The sequence below is a fragment of the Natrix helvetica genome (assembly GCF_964273705.1).
Source record: "Natrix helvetica genome assembly, chromosome: 6".
NCBI classification, from domain to species: Eukaryota; Metazoa; Chordata; class Lepidosauria; order Squamata; family Natricidae; genus Natrix; species Natrix helvetica.
The window spans coordinates 48,673,484-48,693,376 of NC_138553.1; the positions used below are offsets into that span (position 1 = coordinate 48,673,484).

General features: G+C 39.1%; 1 protein-coding gene across 3 annotated transcripts in view; it reads left to right on the forward strand.

Annotated features, from left to right (window-relative positions):
* Nucleotides 1-19,696, forward strand: part of WIF1 (WNT inhibitory factor 1) — a 43,208-nt gene extending 23,512 nt beyond the window's left edge. For 2 of the 3 annotated variants that reach the window (XM_081958298.1, XM_081958296.1), the window contains exons 3-10: nucleotides 639-747; nucleotides 5,344-5,484; nucleotides 6,808-6,903; nucleotides 7,959-8,054; nucleotides 8,688-8,783; nucleotides 10,330-10,425; nucleotides 11,281-11,376; nucleotides 18,909-19,696. In XM_081958298.1, the coding sequence (XP_081814424.1) occupies nucleotides 639-747; nucleotides 5,344-5,484; nucleotides 6,808-6,903; nucleotides 7,959-8,054; nucleotides 8,688-8,783; nucleotides 10,330-10,425; nucleotides 11,281-11,376; nucleotides 18,909-19,030 (852 nt within the window). In that variant the 3' untranslated portion in view covers nucleotides 19,031-19,696. The remainder of the gene's footprint in view (nucleotides 1-638; nucleotides 748-5,343; nucleotides 5,485-6,807; nucleotides 6,904-7,958; nucleotides 8,055-8,687; nucleotides 8,784-10,329; nucleotides 10,426-11,280; nucleotides 11,377-18,908) is intronic. The other variant, XM_081958297.1, reaches the window with a different exon arrangement.
* The last annotated feature ends 197 nt before the right edge of the window (nucleotides 19,697-19,893 follow it).

A 19,893-nucleotide genomic window follows, 5' to 3' on the forward strand; every position in this document is an offset into this window, starting at 1 on the left:
CATTTTAATAGTCTTATGCAAATCTATGGTAGATCAATTTGTAGGATACTAGATACAATTTGTTAGCCACATTTTTAAAAGTATATAATAGAAGAAATGCAGAAGAAACCAAATGAAATGATTAGGAGCTTTAAACATTTCCTTCTCAAGAAACAGCTCAAATGTTTGAAATTCTTTAGTCTAGAATAAGTCTGCACAACACATGGGCCTGCGCAACTCAAAAAATAAATCCACTGCCATCAAATGCTTCCACCACCAGGAAGGATCTGCCATGTTGCCATTCTCAAAGACACCCTACCAACCTCCAATGGAGGTATCTCCAATGCCTCCGGGCCCCACTGACACTGGCAGTCCATCACTGCATTCTCACCACTAACCACCAAACAGATGATTGGGATACCAACCATTTCTTTGGGACTTGCCATTATTTTTAATTTCCCTCTACAGGTTGTGCAGGCCTGGTGTAGAAGAAAGGCAACTGAAGAAAGACATAATTAAAGCATATAAAATCATGCAAAATATGGAGAAAATGGATTTTCTCTGTTTATTCAGAAGTAAATGACACAATGTTGAGTTCACAGAGTAACATTAAAATAAATATATTCATTATATATTTTTATACATCACTTTTCATGCAGGCTGAATATTTTTACGAATTCCTCTCTTTGCGCTCTCTGGATAAAGGCATAATGGCTGACCCAACAGTAAACATCCCTCTGCTTGGAATGATACCTCATCAAACCTCAGGTCTGTAGCATCCATCTTTATTTATACATCCAATGTTGTTCATGTAAAGGATGAACGAAGAAAAGTGGTAAGCCCACATGTTGTTGGTGTGTGTGTGTGCCATTAAAGATTAAAAAAATCCTATGTTAACTGTGAGGACTTTAAAAAATACTGATTTGTTGATGGCATTGAGCCAATCATTCTCTTGCAACACAATCCATCTCAACAGGTTGTATTGTGGAGAATATAGGAGGCAGGAGTAATAGGTATGTTTATGTGAAGCGCCACAGAAATCAGGAGGTCCAGGCAGTTCAAATGCGTATAAAGATCTATTGCAAGCTTAACCTCTCTACAAGAATCTGAACTACTAACAGCCCAAGCAAGTTGACAGTAGAATTCAGAGGAATTCAAGGTGGGCTGGAGTTAGATCTCTTGTGGGTGTCAAGGGATTTATGACTGATGAACGCTTTTCACCCCCCCTCAGGCATCCCTCATCTCCTACAATGTACTATCTTCACTTTTATACAATAAAGTGGGATAAAAAGTAGAGTAATAAGAATGGGGTGGGGTGGGGTGGAATGGAGTGGAGTAAAACAGAATTATCTGTTTGTAAATGTTATTACATGTGTCTGCAATAACTTCTTTGAATCAAATTATCTAATAATTTGATAACAATGAAAGTCTTTGGAACTTTTATTATCTAAACATCTTATGTTCCACATCTGAAAAGAGGAGGAATGCCAAATGTTGGGACTGCATCACTAAAATTCTTGCACAGTGAATTGTGCTCATATTAATCAAGAAAAAGATACAGAAACATCCAGTTCTAAGACCAACAAAAATCAGCCCTTCCATTTGGTAGAGAGAACCGTAGACTCAGTCTATAGATGCTGAAAGTCTATAAGTGGCCTTGAGATGCTTAGAGGCAAAATGGTATCTTCACTTCCAACTTAGCCTGCTGTCCTCAGATGAAAAGGAGGATACTGACTCTTGCCTTGTCAACGTTGAAATAATATACAGCTAGCAGTCCAGTTGACTTCTAGACTAGTAATATCTTATATCTTTTTCAAGATCATATAAAAAGCAATTACATTCAGCATGGTAGCTGGAAATCTATCTCGGTACATCAAAATGAACTTATAAAGTATAACTCAGTGGAACATTATCTAAGTAAGAAAGATTTTATTTTGCTGTGAATGAAAGGCAGCCAAGAATGAAAAAGGAATCAAAATAATATAAAGAAATATTTCCTAAGAATGTTTTACTCCATAACTTTTAAGCCAAAGAAAACTGATGTAGAATAGCTACCAAAAGCTTCTGCTATGAAGACTACATATGTTCTATGTGGTGCCTCTTAAGAGGAGAGTCCAGCTGAAGATATATAGAACCCAGGGGTAGGTTTCAAATTTTTTTACTACTGGTTCGGTGGGTGTGGCTAGGTGGGGGGGCATGTGACTGAGTGGGCATAACCAACTTGATGTCACTCATGCACATGCCCACTCAGTCACATGCCCCCCCACCTAGCCATGCCCACCGAACCAGTGAAAATTTCTGTTTTGCCAGCTGGGAGGCTGGCAGCTTTCCCCGCCGCAGCAGCTGCTTCCACCTCAGTGCCGAATGGTCTATGCCCTCCCCCTACCAACTGATGCTACAGGAGAGCAGAAAAGAAACCAGTTGGGAGAGACCTTCCCTCCCCCTCCAGAGAGTCCATGCAGGGAGAAAGGGGGCTGAGTGGTTTGAATGCGGGTGGGCGGTTTGTGGCTGGTGCCTCCTTTGCTCGTTGGGGCAGGCACAGCAAGCTGTATGTCTTAGCAGGGCGTGCGCTGCCTGCCTGAAGACAGCACACGGGCGGGCAAGTTTTTCTTCCCTCTCTCTCTCTCTTTGCCCACCCACCTCCTGCTGCTTTTCCAGGCACGTGAGCGAGACAGCCATCCAGGAGGATTTTGCCTTCCATGGTGTTACATGGCTCTCCCAGCGAGGTAGGAGAGGGAGAGAGAAGCTGCCTGGCCGTGAAGGGACAGAGAAGTAGTTGAAGTGGCTCCCTGGTTGACTTCTGGGAGCTGCAGTGGGAGTGGCTGCCGGCCAGAGAGAGGCTCCGGGAACAGAAGCCCACAGCCTCACCAAGTCGGTGGCTGGCAGCTGGCTGCAGAAAGGCCCTGGTGCCTTAGCAATGGCCTATCTAATCAACATGGTCATGACAGTCGGGTAAGCGAATGCCACCACATGGCAGTGGCCGAGCTCCAAGTGGTGGGGTATTGCATCTCTTCCACCCCCCGCTTGGCCACGCAGCTGTGAAGCTTGCCAGGCTGCCCCACTCCCCACTGCAGCTGCAATGGTGGCAGCTTCGGAAGACACTGGTCAGCGGGGAGGGGACCACCTGGCCTGGCAAGCTTTATAACCATGTGGCTGCGAAGCTTGCTGGGCTGCCCCTGGCCTGCCATGGCTGCAATGGTGGCAGCGTTGGGAGACGCTGACCAGTGGGTGAAGGTAGGCTAACGTGAATGCTTACCTGTGTGTAGGCAGGAGGAGGCAGTTTTGTGGATGCTGATGCACATGACGAAGGCAAGGCAGAGCGAGCGTCCGAGCGGGGGACCAGTTTGTGGGTGTGGCCAGCCAGCAGTCACTACCAGTTTGGTGACCCAGGCCCAATTACCACTAGCGGTTTGCCCGAACCGGTCCAAACCGGGAGCAACCCACCTCTGATAGAACCCTTTTGTTCTTTGCCTTTCTTCTCTTTTTTAGTCAAGAGATTGGCCAGGCAGAAATGAGAATAGTGAAGAGCTCTCTCTTCCTTTCATTCTGGGCACAAAGCAAAGTTTGCGATTACATTAAAACAATCCTTTAAGGCACTAGCATAGAAATAATGGCCTTGGTCACATGCAATACTGATACTGGAGGCACACTTTATATTTGTAGCTGCACTGGTGATGGTTTAAAATGAGGGAGCAAAGATGGATACAGGACATTGCTGTTGTTTCATAGGTTGAAGCAGTGCTTCTCAAATAGTGGGGCGGGCCCCCCAGGGGGGGCATGAGGCTCCGTAAAGGGGGGCTCAGCTCAAATTATTTTATATATTTTTGTTTTGCAGGTTAAAGTTTTTTTTAATATTGTGTTCCTTTAAATCCTGTGCTCCTTTAAATCTTTTCTGCTACAGTTAATAAAGCTATTCTTTGTTGTAAATTGATCCACATTTCTTTCTTTTTTTATTCTCTTATACGTTAATAAGGATACAGTGTTATGCAGAGGTGTACTTATAACAATTTTATAGACAAATGATACTATTTACAGTCGTGCGGGGGGCGCGAAATGTTTTCTTCTTCCTAGGGGGGGCATGACAGAAAATAATTGAGAAGCACTGGGTTGAAGTAAAGAACATGAAACAACAGCAATGTCCTGTATCCATCTTTGAAGTAAAGAACATTTTTCGGATGATGATCAATTATCTGGTTGGAGGGTGACTTCATGGAACAGTTGGATTGAAAGGTGATTTGCAATGGTGCCATTGCAGTGCTGAAGAGCAAATATATGAATATATTCACTCTAAGGAACTGAAATGGAGGCATGCAGCCCCTGCTATCAAGCGTTATTGTGCCAATGTCTAGGCTGTGCTTCTTAGATCAGGTGCATTTGGGATAACAGCAGAGGTTATTCATACCAAACTAAAGGAACCTTCCACATCCTGATGCCTCCTAGAATTATGAGAAGAGCTGCAATTCCCAAAATATTGACTTATCTTGTGTATTGGGTGAGAATTAGGAAAGCTGAGAATGCCAACTCTAATTAGATATGACCTTTTCTACAATAGTGAATGTAGCATTTTCTCCTATAACTTATTTGTACTGTATATTTCAATCTAATATTGAATTCCCAATGGGTAATCAACTACATATTTTAACATATATTACAATATTTATATACTGCTGATTCTGCGAAGTGACTCACAGTATATTGTACTAGCGTTTAGACTTATATACCACTTTACAGTGCTTTATAGCCCTCTAAGCGGTTTTCAGAGTCAGCATATTGCCCCCAACAATCTGGGTCCTCATTTTATCAACCTCAGAAGGTGGAGGGCAGAAGTGGGTTCCTACCGGTTCGGACCAGTTTGGCCGAGTAGGTTGTAACTCAGCCTGCCATGCCCCCAAACCGGTTCTCTTGGTGCCGCCATAGGTGCTGTTATCTTGTTCTTTGCTTCTGCACATGCACAGAAGAATTTTTTTAGTACTGTCCATGCGCGCATAGCACACATCAAGCATGTGCACAGAACCCACCCCTGGTAGAAGGCTGAGTCAATCTTGAGCCAGTAAGAATCAAGCAGAATTAGCCTGTAATGCTGCATTCTTACTGGTGCACCACCACCAGAGATATATATGGAATTATATGTATAATATACAATAATATATAAAAATATCTATCAACCCTCCTCTGCCATCCACTATCCCAATAACATGTAAGATCTGTGAAAGAGTTCTGTTTCACTTCTTTTCTAAATGCCATTAGGAAAGGCACCATATATCGTGTCTATTTTTCAAACTCAGATTTCCCATATAATAAAATATTGTCATTAAGAACATTAATATGCCAGTAAAAATGTGTACCTCTTCCTTTTGTTTGTAGTTGTTCAAGTTGGATTTCCTTGTCTTGGAAAACAAGATGGAGTGGCAGCATTTGAAGTTACAGTGATTGTAATGAATTCAGAAGGCACTATCATACTGCAAACACCACAGAATGCCATCTTCTTCAAAACATGTCAACAAGGTACCTGGAAGTGAGCTGAATAAAGATTTGCCTGTTTTCAGAGTTTTCAGTATGTTGGGAATATCAACATTTGATCCTATTTCCCAATTCTGAAGCAAAAGAATGGGAAATATCTGGCATAGTAATAAGAGATCCTAATAAGCCAAACCTTATTAGTAGTGTAATATGCAGAATTCCAAAGCCAGCATAGTTGTCCATTCCTAGAGGTTAAAGCACGAGGCTAGAAAGCAGGACACCATGAGTTCAAGTTTTATCTTAGCCGTGAAAACCAACTGGGTGGCTTTTGGCCAGTCACTTTTTCAGTCCACCCCCACCTCACAGATTATTGTTTTGGGCAAAATAGGAGGAGGAAGCTGTGTTGGCTATGTTTGCCACCTTAAGTTATCTGTAAAAATAATAAAGGCAGAATACAAATGAATAAAATAAAATAAAAATAAACATGCAGATTTCAGAAAAAGCACGAAAAATCAGATAGTTAACATAAGATAAATAATAAAGAAAATAGGTGGCTTATGATGGCCTATATTCAGCTACATCTTCCTGCTGGCTATTTGCGTACATGGGCAAAAGCCCAAACAACACTTGGCACTAGTTTGGTTGATAAGGGGAAGCTGGAATTATAGTATAGTTTTGTTTCTCATAAAACATTTTGCATAAGAGGAGAAAGGGGATTATGAGGCAGTAGAAACTGTCCTAAATGACCAAGAACTGAAATGGAGGTAATAAATGGCAATTAAGATGGACCTAGATAGCTCTGGTTATTGAAGATCTGTGCAGTCTGGCAAATCTCAGTTGGACTGGACCATATTTACACTGCTGAAGGATTTGTAGCTCAGGGCAAATCTGGAGAACATTGCTAAAGAAATCCAAAGAAAAACCTGAAGAGGAAGAAATATCCTGGGAACTGTTTACTAAATACAGATGGGCCTATTGGAGGTCAAAGATGAAGGAAGATCAAAGGTTTACCAGTGAGAGAAGGGCCAGTTACCAGTTTGTCCTCCATTAAACTGAGATTTCACAGTTAAGTCCTTCAGTTTTCAATTGGGTTATTTCTTCCAAAAAATTGTTTAAAGAAATTTCCCTGACTTTGCAAGTGGGAGAACAATTTTCTTTCATTACATCTTTCTCTTAATATTCCTTCAAATTATATTTTGACATGCATGCCTTTTATTATAGTTTTCTTACACATTATGTGCTACCAATCAGAGATTTTGACATAGAGATGTTCTTTTTAGAATCCCTAACCATCACATCACCAATAGAAGATGGTGTACTTAAGCAACAAATAGGTAAATTAACTTAACTATGTCATTTTCTTTGAAGCTGAATGTCCTGGAGGATGCAGAAATGGGGGATTTTGTAATGAAAGGCACGTCTGTGAATGTCCAGATGGATTTTATGGTCCTCACTGTGAAAAAGGTAATCAAAAAGAGTTCTTCAGTTCTCTGTACTTTATTTATACAACAAAAGGAAGCTAAGCAGTCACTTCTTTCCAAAATATTGTTTTGGAGGAATTTTTGCATATGGCTAGGAGGCTTCCTAAAATTTAAGCTAAACACATAAGAAAAGTATTTAATGAACTGCAGCTCTTAAGAAAGTACTGTTTGTTTATACAAAAGATAAAGAAGTTTCCATTAAAAGATCTGAAAGGCAAAGAAGAACAGGCCAGCAACTTAATAAGAACTTTGGCAAAACATTAAGTACAATGCACATTAACTTGAAAATATGAAGTACCACAGTTGTTTTATTCTACCATCATTTCTCAAGAGAACATCCAATTTTCATTATAAATTAAGTTTATATACCAAAAGGACAGACTGAGTAGGATCTATTTCATTACTCCAATTATATTTCTAGTTCGGCCCTATTTGCCAGGACTAACCCTAACCCTCTTTACCTTAGAAGAGAGAAGAATGTGTTATGGAATCTCTTTCTAAAATGTTCCTAACTTGTGCACTTGCACAGACTTTTGGAACCTGGTTTCTTCGAGATACATTGACTTCAGTTCCATCATTTTCCTGGCCTTCATTTGGATGGGCAGTTAATTACAGGAACTGTAACCGTAAAGATGCAATTGTTCTTTCCTGGCTCCCTGGGATCAGGAATACGGACTAGCACCGACTGTGGCCTATGACAGGCCCAATAAGCATAATCTATTTGTGCCTCATGCACTTAAGAAATATATCTACGTACAGCACATCAAAAATGCTGTTAAGTAAAATTTCAATTTATTTCCACTAGCTGCAGTTTGGGATTCATACAAGCTAGTTATAGAAAAATCTTACTTGAAAATCAAGCTCAAGTCTTACTTGTATCATGAGAATATTTACCAGTGAATCAACACTTTTCTTTGCAGGAGAAAATATTATTTCTGTTGTGGAATGTAAAGTGCTGTATATTTTAAGGTCTATCCTCTCAATGTGTTAATGATAATTGTTCAGTGTAATTTTGGTTCTTCACTCTCTTTAAATCAGCTCTGTGTATACCACATTGCATGAATGGTGGACTCTGCATCATGCTGGGATTATGTATCTGCCCACCTGGTTTCTATGGTGTCAACTGTAACAAAGGTATGGTGGAAAGTATTAATAGATACCTGGAAAGAAACATATACTGCCACCTCTTAGCATGTAGTTGGCTTAAAGTTTGCACTATATGCCTGCATTCTCTGTGTTTATTCTTGGATGCACTTTCCTTTTGATCACAAACATCAAATGAAAGAAGCATGACCTAACTGACTCTCAGTAAAATTAAGTGTAGAATGAGCCTGGGGGATTCTTGAACAATTTCATTTTCATTGAATTAGGTTTTTTTTTAGGATGGTAGAAAGCTTAATATCATTCACCATGCAAAAGATAAATCAGCCCCAAGCACCATACTTTCTTACTGTTGCAGGTCTGATGAATACAAGCTGCATTACTCCAGATGTTTTTAATTTTAGTTTCACAGCATCAGCCATCATAGTCAATAGTAAAAGCTTACAGAAGTTGTAGTCCACAACATTTGGGGGACGCTAAGATGCGTACTTCAGAGAAAATATGCTAGTTATCTGCATATATAAACATGTTGCTGTAGATCAAGATGTTACATTTTGTTGAGCTCTTTAGCATTTAAAAAGACTGGAAATTTTACTGAACTTCACTAAAGCTTTATGTAAATCGTCTGTTATACTATATGTAATACTTTAATACTATATTCCACAGCAAATTGTACAAAAATCTGTTTCAATGGAGGAATATGCTTTTATCCAGAAAAATGTATTTGTCCTGCAGGACTGGAAGGGGAACAATGTGAAACTAGTGAGTGTTGTTTTAATTTATTTTAATTAAATTTGAAATATTTTACTTGAAATTTCTAAAATATCAAAAGATGATACATACAGTAGTGCCCCACAATCATGTGATCACCATTTTCAAGCTTCTCTGCCAGCCTCCCCAGAAGTCAATGGGAAGCTGACAGTGAAGCTTGTAAGCTGTTGCCATCTGCCAAAAGGACTCCACCTCATTTCTAGAGGCGGGATGAAAGAAAGAGCTTTTCTGATGGGTGGAATCTCAGAGCTGAAAGGGGAGTGAAAGAGCTGACTGCAAGAAAAAAATCTCAGTGTCCTGTTCCAGTCCACGTGCACAACATGCACAAAGATTTTACACACTTTATTGATAGTCGAAGCCTTCAATGTTAACCCTCAGGTCCCCACTTGCACACAATGCAAAGTCCTGTTAAGTCGAACACTGCTCAGTCATGGCACAAGGTACCAAATCCAAAAGCAAAAGTTTACAAAGTCCACCAGCCAAGTCCACTCCAAAATCCAACGTAGGAGTGCAAAATCTGCAAACAAGACCAAGGACCAAATGCACAGGCAAGAGCAGCACAATCCAGTGTCAAGGAAAGTGAAGTCCCAAAGGTGAAGCATGCACATGGCAGGAGAATCAGCGATTGTTTCCAACAACCTCCTGCTCCACCCGTCCAACTAAATAGGCGTTCAGTGGTATAGCTCAGGCCTGTCAAACGGGTGGCCCGCGGGCCAGATGCATCACGCACAGACCACACCCACCACAAAGCACCACCACAAAGTTCCACAAAGGCAAAAAACATCACGAGTTTGACACCCATGGTGTAGCTTATTAGAAGGGATGCGCCTGCCTCCTCGCAAATAACTTGGCCAACTTCTATTGAGCCTGCCTCTGTTCTGCCCGGCATGTCTGTGGATCAGGTAGAGGGGACAATTCCTCCTCATCCCCACTGGTTGGCTGTAGCTGTGCACTTTGTCCACTCTGCACTTCCAGTGCAGCCCCTGAGCTCTGTATCTCTCCTTTTTCTTCTCCAGCTGAGTATTTGGGTGCTCCTCCAATGATCCTTCCAATGTGCCTGGCCTCTCAGGGTCCTTAGCAATTTCCCGACATTCCTCCGAACCCTCTCCAAAGTCTCCAGAGACACTCTTCCTCATTGTTCAAGCTGACATCCGGAGAAGCCATCACATTTAGAGGTCAAAGGGCTATTTTCCAGAATGGAATCTCAGTCCCACAGATTCCCTCCTGGCAGGTAGCCTTGTTGCTCCATCTGCTTAATGACCTGCGAGATTGCTTAATGATCACAACAGGATTGCGGTCATTGAGTGAAGTGGGCATGTGGGCATCTTGCTTAATGACTGCTTCATTCTACCACTGATATTCCAGTCCCATATGTGACCATAAGTCCAGAACTACCTCTAGCAGCAATCTATGAATTCCTATTTTCATACATTATGTGAAAGTCTCAATTGACCAAAGACATGGCAACAACTGGTGGTGTTGGATTAGATTTAATTTAAATAAAGAAAGGCACTAGTGTTACATTTTCTATTCCTAGGCAAATGCCATCAGCCATGTCGAAATGGAGGTAAATGTACTGGTAAAAATAAATGCAAGTGCTCCAAAGGTTATCAGGGAGACCTTTGTTCAAAACGTAAGTAGGATAACTTTTTAAGAAGTATTAATAGAAGGTTTAGTTAATCAGTCAATCAATACGTTTTATTGCAATCATTGATCAAATGAAAACATAAGGCAACAAATTCTGAGACAGCAAATAAAAATCATAATAAATCATAATGAAACTAAATAATTATAAAATTGATGTGATCGAAGTACAATATATCCTACAGTTAGTAAAGCAAAAAGTAGTTACATTCATAAAATCAAATTATATTAATTGGACAACCATAACTATAAACAGAATCCAGTTGATCTGGAAATGTGATCAGCTGTGAAGACATTACCTGTAATAGGGCATATTTATAACCAGAGCAATATACTAAAACATAGATTAGTATTTCATTAACTTTTTCAATATAAAGGCAAAGTCTTTGAATGGAATAGAGGCAGTCCTTGTTTAGCAACTACAGTTGGAATTAGCAACTTGGTCATTAAGTCACAAAGTGAAACCCTGTCTGTACTTATGATCTTACTTCAGTTTTCTTTACTGACCTGCCAAGGTCATAAATGAAAGGTTTAGTCATAAAGTACTTTTTCATCACCCTCGTAACTGCAAACAATTGTTAAATGAGGCAGTTGCTAAACAAGGACTGTCTACTTTATATCTCAAAATTTTCTTTCAAGAACAACATGGTGGAATCTTGCCACAGTTTAGGTTTTCTGAATTTGCGTACTATTATTTGGTTTAGATATCTTGATGGCTGGAAAAAAAGGGAAAGGTGCAGATTCAGAGGTTCATTGTTTTCACATCATACTAATAAGAATTGTACAATATAGTATAAGGATCTTGTGGAGAAAAAACATTTGATATTCATATAACCCATTATAGCGGTCTGTGAACCTAGCTGTGGATTGTATGGAATCTGTATTGAGCCAAATCTATGTCAATGTCAAGATGGATGGCATGGAAGGAACTGCAATAAAAGTAAGTCCTGATAAATCAAAGTTTTTAGATTTGTCTGTATGTAAGAGTGTTACAGTAGAACAGGGGTGTCCAAACTTGGGAACTTTAAGACTTGTGGACTTCAACTCCCAGAATTCCCCAGCCAGCCTGCAGAAGTCCACAAGTCTTAAAGTTCCCAAGTTTGGACACTCCTACAGTAGAACCTCTGGTCACAAACGCTTCTGACCAGGACCAAATTGGGTTCTGATCAAAAAAATCACATTTTTTCCAACTGCCAATTTCCCCTTTCACAATATATATATATTGGTAAATGCCAAATTTCCAAAATTAGGTTCGGGTCATAATGACAGTGTAATTTTATCTGAAGGATATAATCTTCAGTTGAAATCCTAACATGAAAAATAACTATTGATCATTAAATCTGTAAGTCTAGAATGACTGATGGTGATAAGTTATCAGTTATTGTTTCAAAACAACTGGTTCCAAGCAACAGTTTTCAGTAATGCCACAGTGCCACATTTTAAAATAATGGCTTTTACTTTGACAGTGTAAGTACTTTTTTCTTCCTCCATTCCATCATAGCTGATTCGTGTCTGGATTGTCTGGACAAATCCCTTTAGTTTTTGTTGCATGTCCCCCCCCCTCCCCAGAATAGTTTGCAACTGCCTCCTTCTGAAGACTGAGAAAAACTGCCCTGACCAAGGTCACCCAACTGGCTTTGTGCCAAAGGCGGGACTAGAACAGAGGTGGGTTGCTCCCGGTTTGGCTGAATCGGTAGTGGTATTTTGACCCGGATCGCAGAACCAGCAGCGACCCAGGCTGGCCACGCCCCCAACAGGTTCACTGGTTGTCACTGCCATTGCTGGCATGTTGTTTAGTAGTGCGCGCGCATGCGCAGTTCACTGTAAATTGTTCTGCACATGCATGTAGAACAATTTACATTGAACTGCGTGCGAAGTGAACCAGTAGTAAAACCCTCTGGACTAGAACTCACATTCTCCTGGGTCACTGCCTTTTTTTTAATATTATTTTTTATTATACAATTTTCTTAGTTATATATAAAATTTACCGTATTTTTGGAGTATAATATGCTAACGAGTGAAGCGATCTTCCGTCCTTTGCCTGCAGGAGAGTTTCCCCAGCCCTCTGGGGAAAAGAAAAAAAGTGGCATTATACTATTGTGTTTGCTTGCTTTTCTGGTGTTATGGGAATAAAAATGAATACTTGGTAGGCAGAATTCCCCCCCCCCTTTTTTTTTTTCCTCCTGTTTAAAGAAATGTACTTCTGGGTTCGGCTCCAAGTGGGGAAAAAGACATTGGAGACATGGAGGCTGCTTGGAAAGATGGTTTAATGGTGGACAGGACCACATGGCTTGAGTCCTGAACAGAAAAGGTGATCACATGTTTCAATGTTGGGTGGAGAAGAAGAGAGGAGAAGGGAAGAGATGCTGAAAGTCCCTGGTTTTATGCCCTCTCTGGCCTTTGATCTTGATCTTGTATTCTTAATGGTTGTCAGACTCCCATGGGGCCATGCAGGAGCAACTTTGTTTTAATCTGTTGTATTTTAATACGGACTGTACACCGCCCCGAGTCCCTTTCGGGAGAGGGGGCGGTATATAAACGCTAATAATAAATAAATAAATAAATAAAATAAATAAAACTTTCTAGGCCAGCGATGGTGAAACATTTTTGGCTCACGTGCCATAAGGGGGAGGAGCGCAGGGGGCTCGTGTGCGGGCGTGCAACACCCATAATGCAATGTGCGACCCCCCCAGTGCGCATGCGCTCATGAGAGGCGCTTCCCCCCCATTTTTCCATGCTTTGTTCGCCCTCCCCAGGCTCCAGAGACTTTATAGGAGCCTGGGGAGGGAAAAAACAGCCTCCCCCCCTCCCCGAGGCCCTCTGGAGGCTTCAGGGACTTTCAGGAGGATTCCCTGAAGCCTCCAAAGGGCAAAAAACGACCCTATGAGCAAACCAGAACTCACTTCCGGTTTGCTCGGAGGGTCGGTTTAAGTCCTCCAGACACCTCAGGGACCTTCAGGAGGCTTCCCTGAAGCCTCCGGAGGACTAAAAAGAACTCTACGAGCAGAGTGGTTTTAGTCCTCCGGAGGCTTCAGGGAAGCCTCCTGAAGGTCCCTTAAGCCTCCAGAGGGCTTAAACCAAACCTATGAGCAAATCGGAAGTCCGTTCCCGAACTTTCTGTTTGCCCATAGGGCCAGTGTTTTGCACTCCGGAGGCTTCAGGGAAGCTCCTGAAGTCTCCGGAGGGCCTACTGGGGGGGGGGGGGTAGGGGAGGCTCTTTTCACCCTCCCCAGGCTCCTATAAAGCTTCTGCAGCTTGGGGAGGGTGAAAAATGACGTTAAAAAAGGCTGAACTCAGCTGGCCAGCGCACGCATGGCCTTGGCCAGCTGACAGGGCAACGCCTCACGTGCCCTGACAAATGCTTCGTGTGCCACCTGTAGCACGTGTGCCATAGGTTCGCCATCTCGGCTCTAGGCTGTGTTTTGAATCCAGGTTTGGTTGAGTTCTCAGATGCCATGTGGTGAGTAGGTGAAGGCTTAATCATGCCTTAATCCCATCACCCTGGAGCTGAAGAGGAGAACTCTTTATTATGTAAAGGACTGGCTGCTATACTGTTTTTAAAACATGTTTCTCCCTTTTCATATCCAGGGAAATATTCTGCCTTTTCAATATTTCCTAGGATATTTCATTTTTCTGGGAGAGGGCTTGGTGATAACTTCCTACACTCCCCCAAAACTGTGTCTTATACCCCGAAAAATACGGTAGTTTATCTGATCTAATTATCTGATCTAATTCTGAAGGTTCTTTGTAAAATTCGAACATTTCTGCATCTTTCTTATACTGTATCTTGATTGCATTTGCATAAGTGACCACCAAGACAAATCAATTCCTTGATTTTTAAGTTTTTGTTTTTATTTTAATTTCCCTTTAGGATATTTTTATATCTTGTAATTTTTTCCAGTTCAAGAACATTTGGATGTATTAGTGATTACATCGTGGATAGCCAGACCGGTATTTTCATGTAAAGTTTCTTTTTTATTGGTTCTAATACTAAAAGCAGATCATTTCTAATATTATGTCTTTGAAAACATACCACATAAATGCATGCCACACCAAGTTAGTGATGTTGGAAGAAATGTCCTACTGGGTTCAGTTCCAAGTGGGGAAGAAGACACGGAAACCTGGAGGCTGCTTGGAAAGATGGTTTAATGGTGGACAGGACCACATGGTTTGAGGTCCTGAACCAAAAAGGTGGATCACACGCTTCCAGATGTTGGGTGAAGAAGAAAAGAGCACAAAGAGAGCTTTCTAAGAATTCCTGGGTTTTTTATACTCTCTGTTCGGCCCCACCTTTCTGGTTCCTGTTCCTGTGTAAGAAATGTATTCTGATTGGTTGTCAGACTCCCACGGGGCCATGCAGGGGCAACTCTCTAGGCTGCTTTGAGTTCATGTTTGGTTGAGCATTGCTTCTTCCCAAATGCCATGTGGTGAGTTTCTGTAGGCTAATTGTATCTTTGCTATGTAGAGTAGACTAGGTCAGGGCCCCTAATGGTCCATTGAGAAAAGTGGGGGCTATTAAGAGTGAGAGTATTTCTTGCCTAAAAATATGTTTCTTCATTTCTGATCCAGTGAAATATAATATTCAGCCTTTTCAATATTTCCCAGGATATTTCATTTTTCTAGAAGAGGGGTGGGTGCTAACTTCCTACACTTGTTTTATCAGAATTGTTTGAAACATAAATAGTAACTTTGGCAAAATGTTCATTTTTATTGTAGCTATTCTTCCAACCATTGATAGCTGTAAGTTTTTCAATTTTTCCAGCTTTAACTTTGTTGTATTAATTTAAAATAATTATCTTCTTTAATTATTGTACATCTCACTGTTAACCAAATTCCCAAATATTTTACTTTTTTTTAGTTATCTGAATGCCCATCTTTTGCATCAATTCATTTTTCTGTTTATTTGTAAGATTCTTTACCAACATCTTAGTGTTTTCTTTCTTTCTTTTAAATCCTGCTACTTCACCAAAATCTTCTAATTTTTTATTAATTTAGGTCCCATTTCTAGTGGTTCTTCTAGAAGTCTGTAATTTGTAATTTTCTTTTTTTTAATTTCCATATCTTTTATTTCTGGGTCTTGTCTGATCTTTCTAATCAAGACTTCAAAAGTTAGTATAAATAATAGGGAAGACAGGACATACTTGCCTTGCACCCTTACTTACGTTGAAATTCTCTGTCATATCCCCATTTACTATCACTTTTGCATTTATTTATAATAATTTTTTATTTAATTATATTTATAAAGTTTTCACCAAAGTCCATACATTTTAATTGTTGTATTATGACTTGCCAATTCAGGTTATTAAAGGCTTTTTGTACATCTAAGAAGATTAGCGCTAGTTCTTTTTCAGAGTGTACTTCGTAGTATTCCAACGTATTCAAAATGATTCTCATATTATTTTTAATTTGTCTTTTGGGTAAGAAACCATTCTCATCCAGGTGTATAAATTCGTTCAGGAATCTTTTTAGTCTCTCTGCTACTATTGAGGCATATATTTTGTCGTCTACATTTAATTGGTATATAGTTGGTATATAGTTGGTATAGTTGGCGGGAGGTATCGTCACGTTACCTCACAAAAGGTCGTTACAACACAAAAGAAAATACCAGCCTGAAGATGGCGAGTGGGATCTCGTCGAAACGTTGCCAAGACAATTCCAATCTTACACGAGAAAAGACCTGAATACAACAAGGACAGCATATGCACGCGCACACGCACATGCGCACGCGCACACACGCACACCAATTATATCTATTGGTCTATAGTTTTTTATCTTCTTTAAATCTGAGTCTTCTTTTGGTATTAAGGTAATATTTGCATCTGCTCATGTTTTGGGAAGATGGGCCCTTAACAACACATCATTATAGTTCTCCAACATTGACAAGCCTAAGAAATTTTGTAGATGTTTATAAAGTTCTGCCGGAAACCCATCCGGTCCAGGTGTTTTACTGCGGTTTTTTTGCCTTTTAATTGCTTCTGTCAATTCCATCATTGTTATTCTTTCGTTTAACATCACTTTCACTGTTTCTGGTATTTTGGGTAAATAATATTGGTATTTTCTAAGTATTGTTTTATTGTATCTTCTGACACTTTTTCTTGACTGTAAAGTTTCTCATAGAATTCCAGGATTATTTTCATCTTCATTTTGATAGTGAAGGATCCCCTTCTCATCTATCAGTCTATGTATCATTTTCTTCTCTTTCTCTTTTTTTCAGTTTGTATGCTGGTTTGTATCTACCTGGTTTATTTGCATTTTCAAAGAAGTTTTGTCTTGCCATTTTAATTTTTTGTGCCATTTCTTCTTTTTCTATGAGGTTTAATTTTTGTTTTATTAATTCAATTTTCTCTTTTACAGTATTTTTTGCAGATCTTTCTGCAATTCTATCTCCAGCTTTTTGAGTTTTTCTTGTAGTGTTTTTTGCTGTTGTTTCTTTTTCTTGTTTCTTCTTGCTATATGCGTATGTTATAGCTAATCCTCGCATGTATACTTTAGTTGTGTCCCAAACATTTTGTAATTATGTTTCCTCTTTTCTATTTTCTTTTTTTTTTAAGTTCATTTCTTTTTCCATTATTTGTATAAACTCCTTGTCCTTCAGCATGATTTGGTTCAGTGTCCATCTCAATTTCTTCCTTTGTCCCTTCCACCTAATTTTTATTGGGTTATGATCTGCCCATATGTTCGTTTCTATATCAACCTCTTGGACATCTGTTCTCATTTCTGGCAACATCCATATCCTATCTATTCTAGACCACGATTTGTGTCTGTTGAAATAGAATGTATATTGATTTTTCTTTGGGTTTAATTCTCTTCATATCTCCTGTATGCCTATTTCTTGTGTCATTTCGAAAAAGGTTTTTGGGAGTGTCCTTATTTTTTTACTTTTTTTACTTCATCTATAGACTAGTTTGACATCCACAATTGCATTGAAGTGTCCTATCATACATGTGCTTTCATAGTCCATTTCAATTATTTCTTATGGACCTTTTTGTAACATTCTTCTTGTTTGTTATTTAGTGCATATATTGCAATCAAACAAATATATTTCTGATTGATTACAACCTCAACCATCAATATTCTCCCTTCTTCATCTGAATATACTTGCTTGGCTTTTAACGTTTCTTTAACATATAATGCCACCTTCTTTTCTTTTGTTGTGCTAACACAGAATATAGTTTCCCCATTTTGGGGTATTCCAATAGGTTGCCATGTTGTTTTTTAATATGCACTTCTTGAAGACAAATTAGGTCCAATTTTAATTTTTGTAGATTTGTAAACTTATTTTCCTTTTCATAGGGGAGTTCAATCCATTTATGTTAATTGATAACATCTTTATTTCTTCTTTCATCACTTCATTTATATATAGGTTTTCCACTCCTAGTTGTTCTTATCTCTCTCTGTTCTTTTGCTCTTGCACCTTCTCGTTCTGCTTTCTCTTTTTTCATTTTCGCTCTCTTCTTTTTGAAGTCTTTTCTTCTACTTGTATTACTTCTTGTCTTTTACTTCCTATCTCTTCTCTGCTGTCCTGTTCTTCACTTGCAGTAAAATGATCTTCAAAAAATTCATATACTTTATCTAGTGAATCCAATCTAAATCTTTTATCTTGACAAATAACCAGGATTCCCTCTGTATTCCTGTCTTATCCATTACCAATACAGTTACCTAAATTTGCTCTCCAACTGTAAACTATTGAACTATCAGTGGCACATTTCTTCAATTGTGAATCAGCCTGGGCCCATAGTCATACCTCATTTTAAGATCTTACTTTGAAGAACAAGGACATGGTCATGAATATCCTCACTGTAAAACATTCTCTCAAATTTTACGACCATTGTTTCACAATTTCGGCTTATTGCAGTCTACCACTCATTTCCATTCTCCCTCCCTCCCTCTCTCTCTCTCCCACCCTCTCCCCCTTACTCCTCATGCACATGCACACATACACTCATATACACAAATACTAATGGTGACCTCATTATCTAAAAGTGTGCTTTTGTAAAGGCATAGAAAAGGTGTTAGCATGTTCAATACAAAAAGTAAAACAGAAAAAGATTTTTATTCTACCAGAACCACTGAATTAGGAAGATATGGAAATGAGATATCATGGAAGATTGAGTAGCTGGATTCTATTATACAATATTGTTGCAGAAACAATGAAATATTGTGCTACCTTAGGCTGTTAAACTTATAGATTTATGATGGAATAATATGTTAAGTACTATGAAATTGATGACATGAATTGGTTTTCTGAACTGTAGAGGAGAAAGATGTAACATGATAGATCCATTGAAATCATAGAAAAGTAATATTATTCACAGTGAAATAGAAGTGATACAGTTTCACTAACATAAAGACATTGTTATAACCGGGAATTCCGTTTTAAATGTAAAATACTTTTGCATGTAAAATATTAGCAGTGACCACAACAGGTCTCCTTTGATAGTTCTTTAGTTTTGAACAACCTTATTTTTTTAGGGTATGGAGCCAATCTTCTTAATTCCCTGAGGCCAACAGGCACCAAGCACAGGGAGCAGACGCCTTCACCTAAACAGGCTGAAGAAAGCCAAGCAGTCCCTGAATCCAATTATATCTGGTGAACTGCAACATCTGAAACGTTTTACATTACAAAATGTTCTAGCCTTCATTAACCTCTCATGTGTTCAATATTAAAAATGCTGTTCATTACGTTTTAAGATTACTGGCCTGAATTTTATTAGCTTCATTATAAATCCCAGAGCTAATACTTATTATTCTTTGAAACTTTTGTTTCTCTAACACATTTATATAGGCTTGTTTTCAGTGCTTTGACTGTGCTTTTCTTTTTTGTATTATATTTAAGTTCTTTATTGAAATAAGTGGGGGGGGGGGTTGTTACACACATATGCTCAGAAATTCGTCAGAATTCTTAAGGGTGAATTTTAAAATGACAGTCTAGAACATGTAGTTTTTCTTTAATCAACCTAGCTTAAGCAAGTAGAAGAAATAGAAATGGAAGTTTGATTTCTATTTCAGATTGAAGGGCTTCTTGTAGTTTGTTTAATGTTTTTTAACTTAAAATCAATTTCTGTTTCTACAATGTGCTCTATATGAAATGCAACAGGGCTGTGGTATTGAAACAATATAATATATTGGAAATAAAATGGAAGTATGAGCTCATTCTTTGTATTGGCTTATAGCAATATAATATAAACAAAACAGGTCTTTTGTAATAAACATTTCTGTACTTATGGTTATATATTAAATAAAGATGCTTCTTTATTTTATTTGTGTTGAGATGTAACAATTCATGAAACTGGGGCTGGGCATACATTTCCTAAGGTATATTTTGAAAAGGAACAGAGCTTTATAACAAACCTTTTAAAAAGTCACATAAAAATTATTTACCCATCCTACTAGAGAGACATTATGTATAATCAGGACCCACAAACTGTTATGACTTCATAAGTAATCCTGAACATTA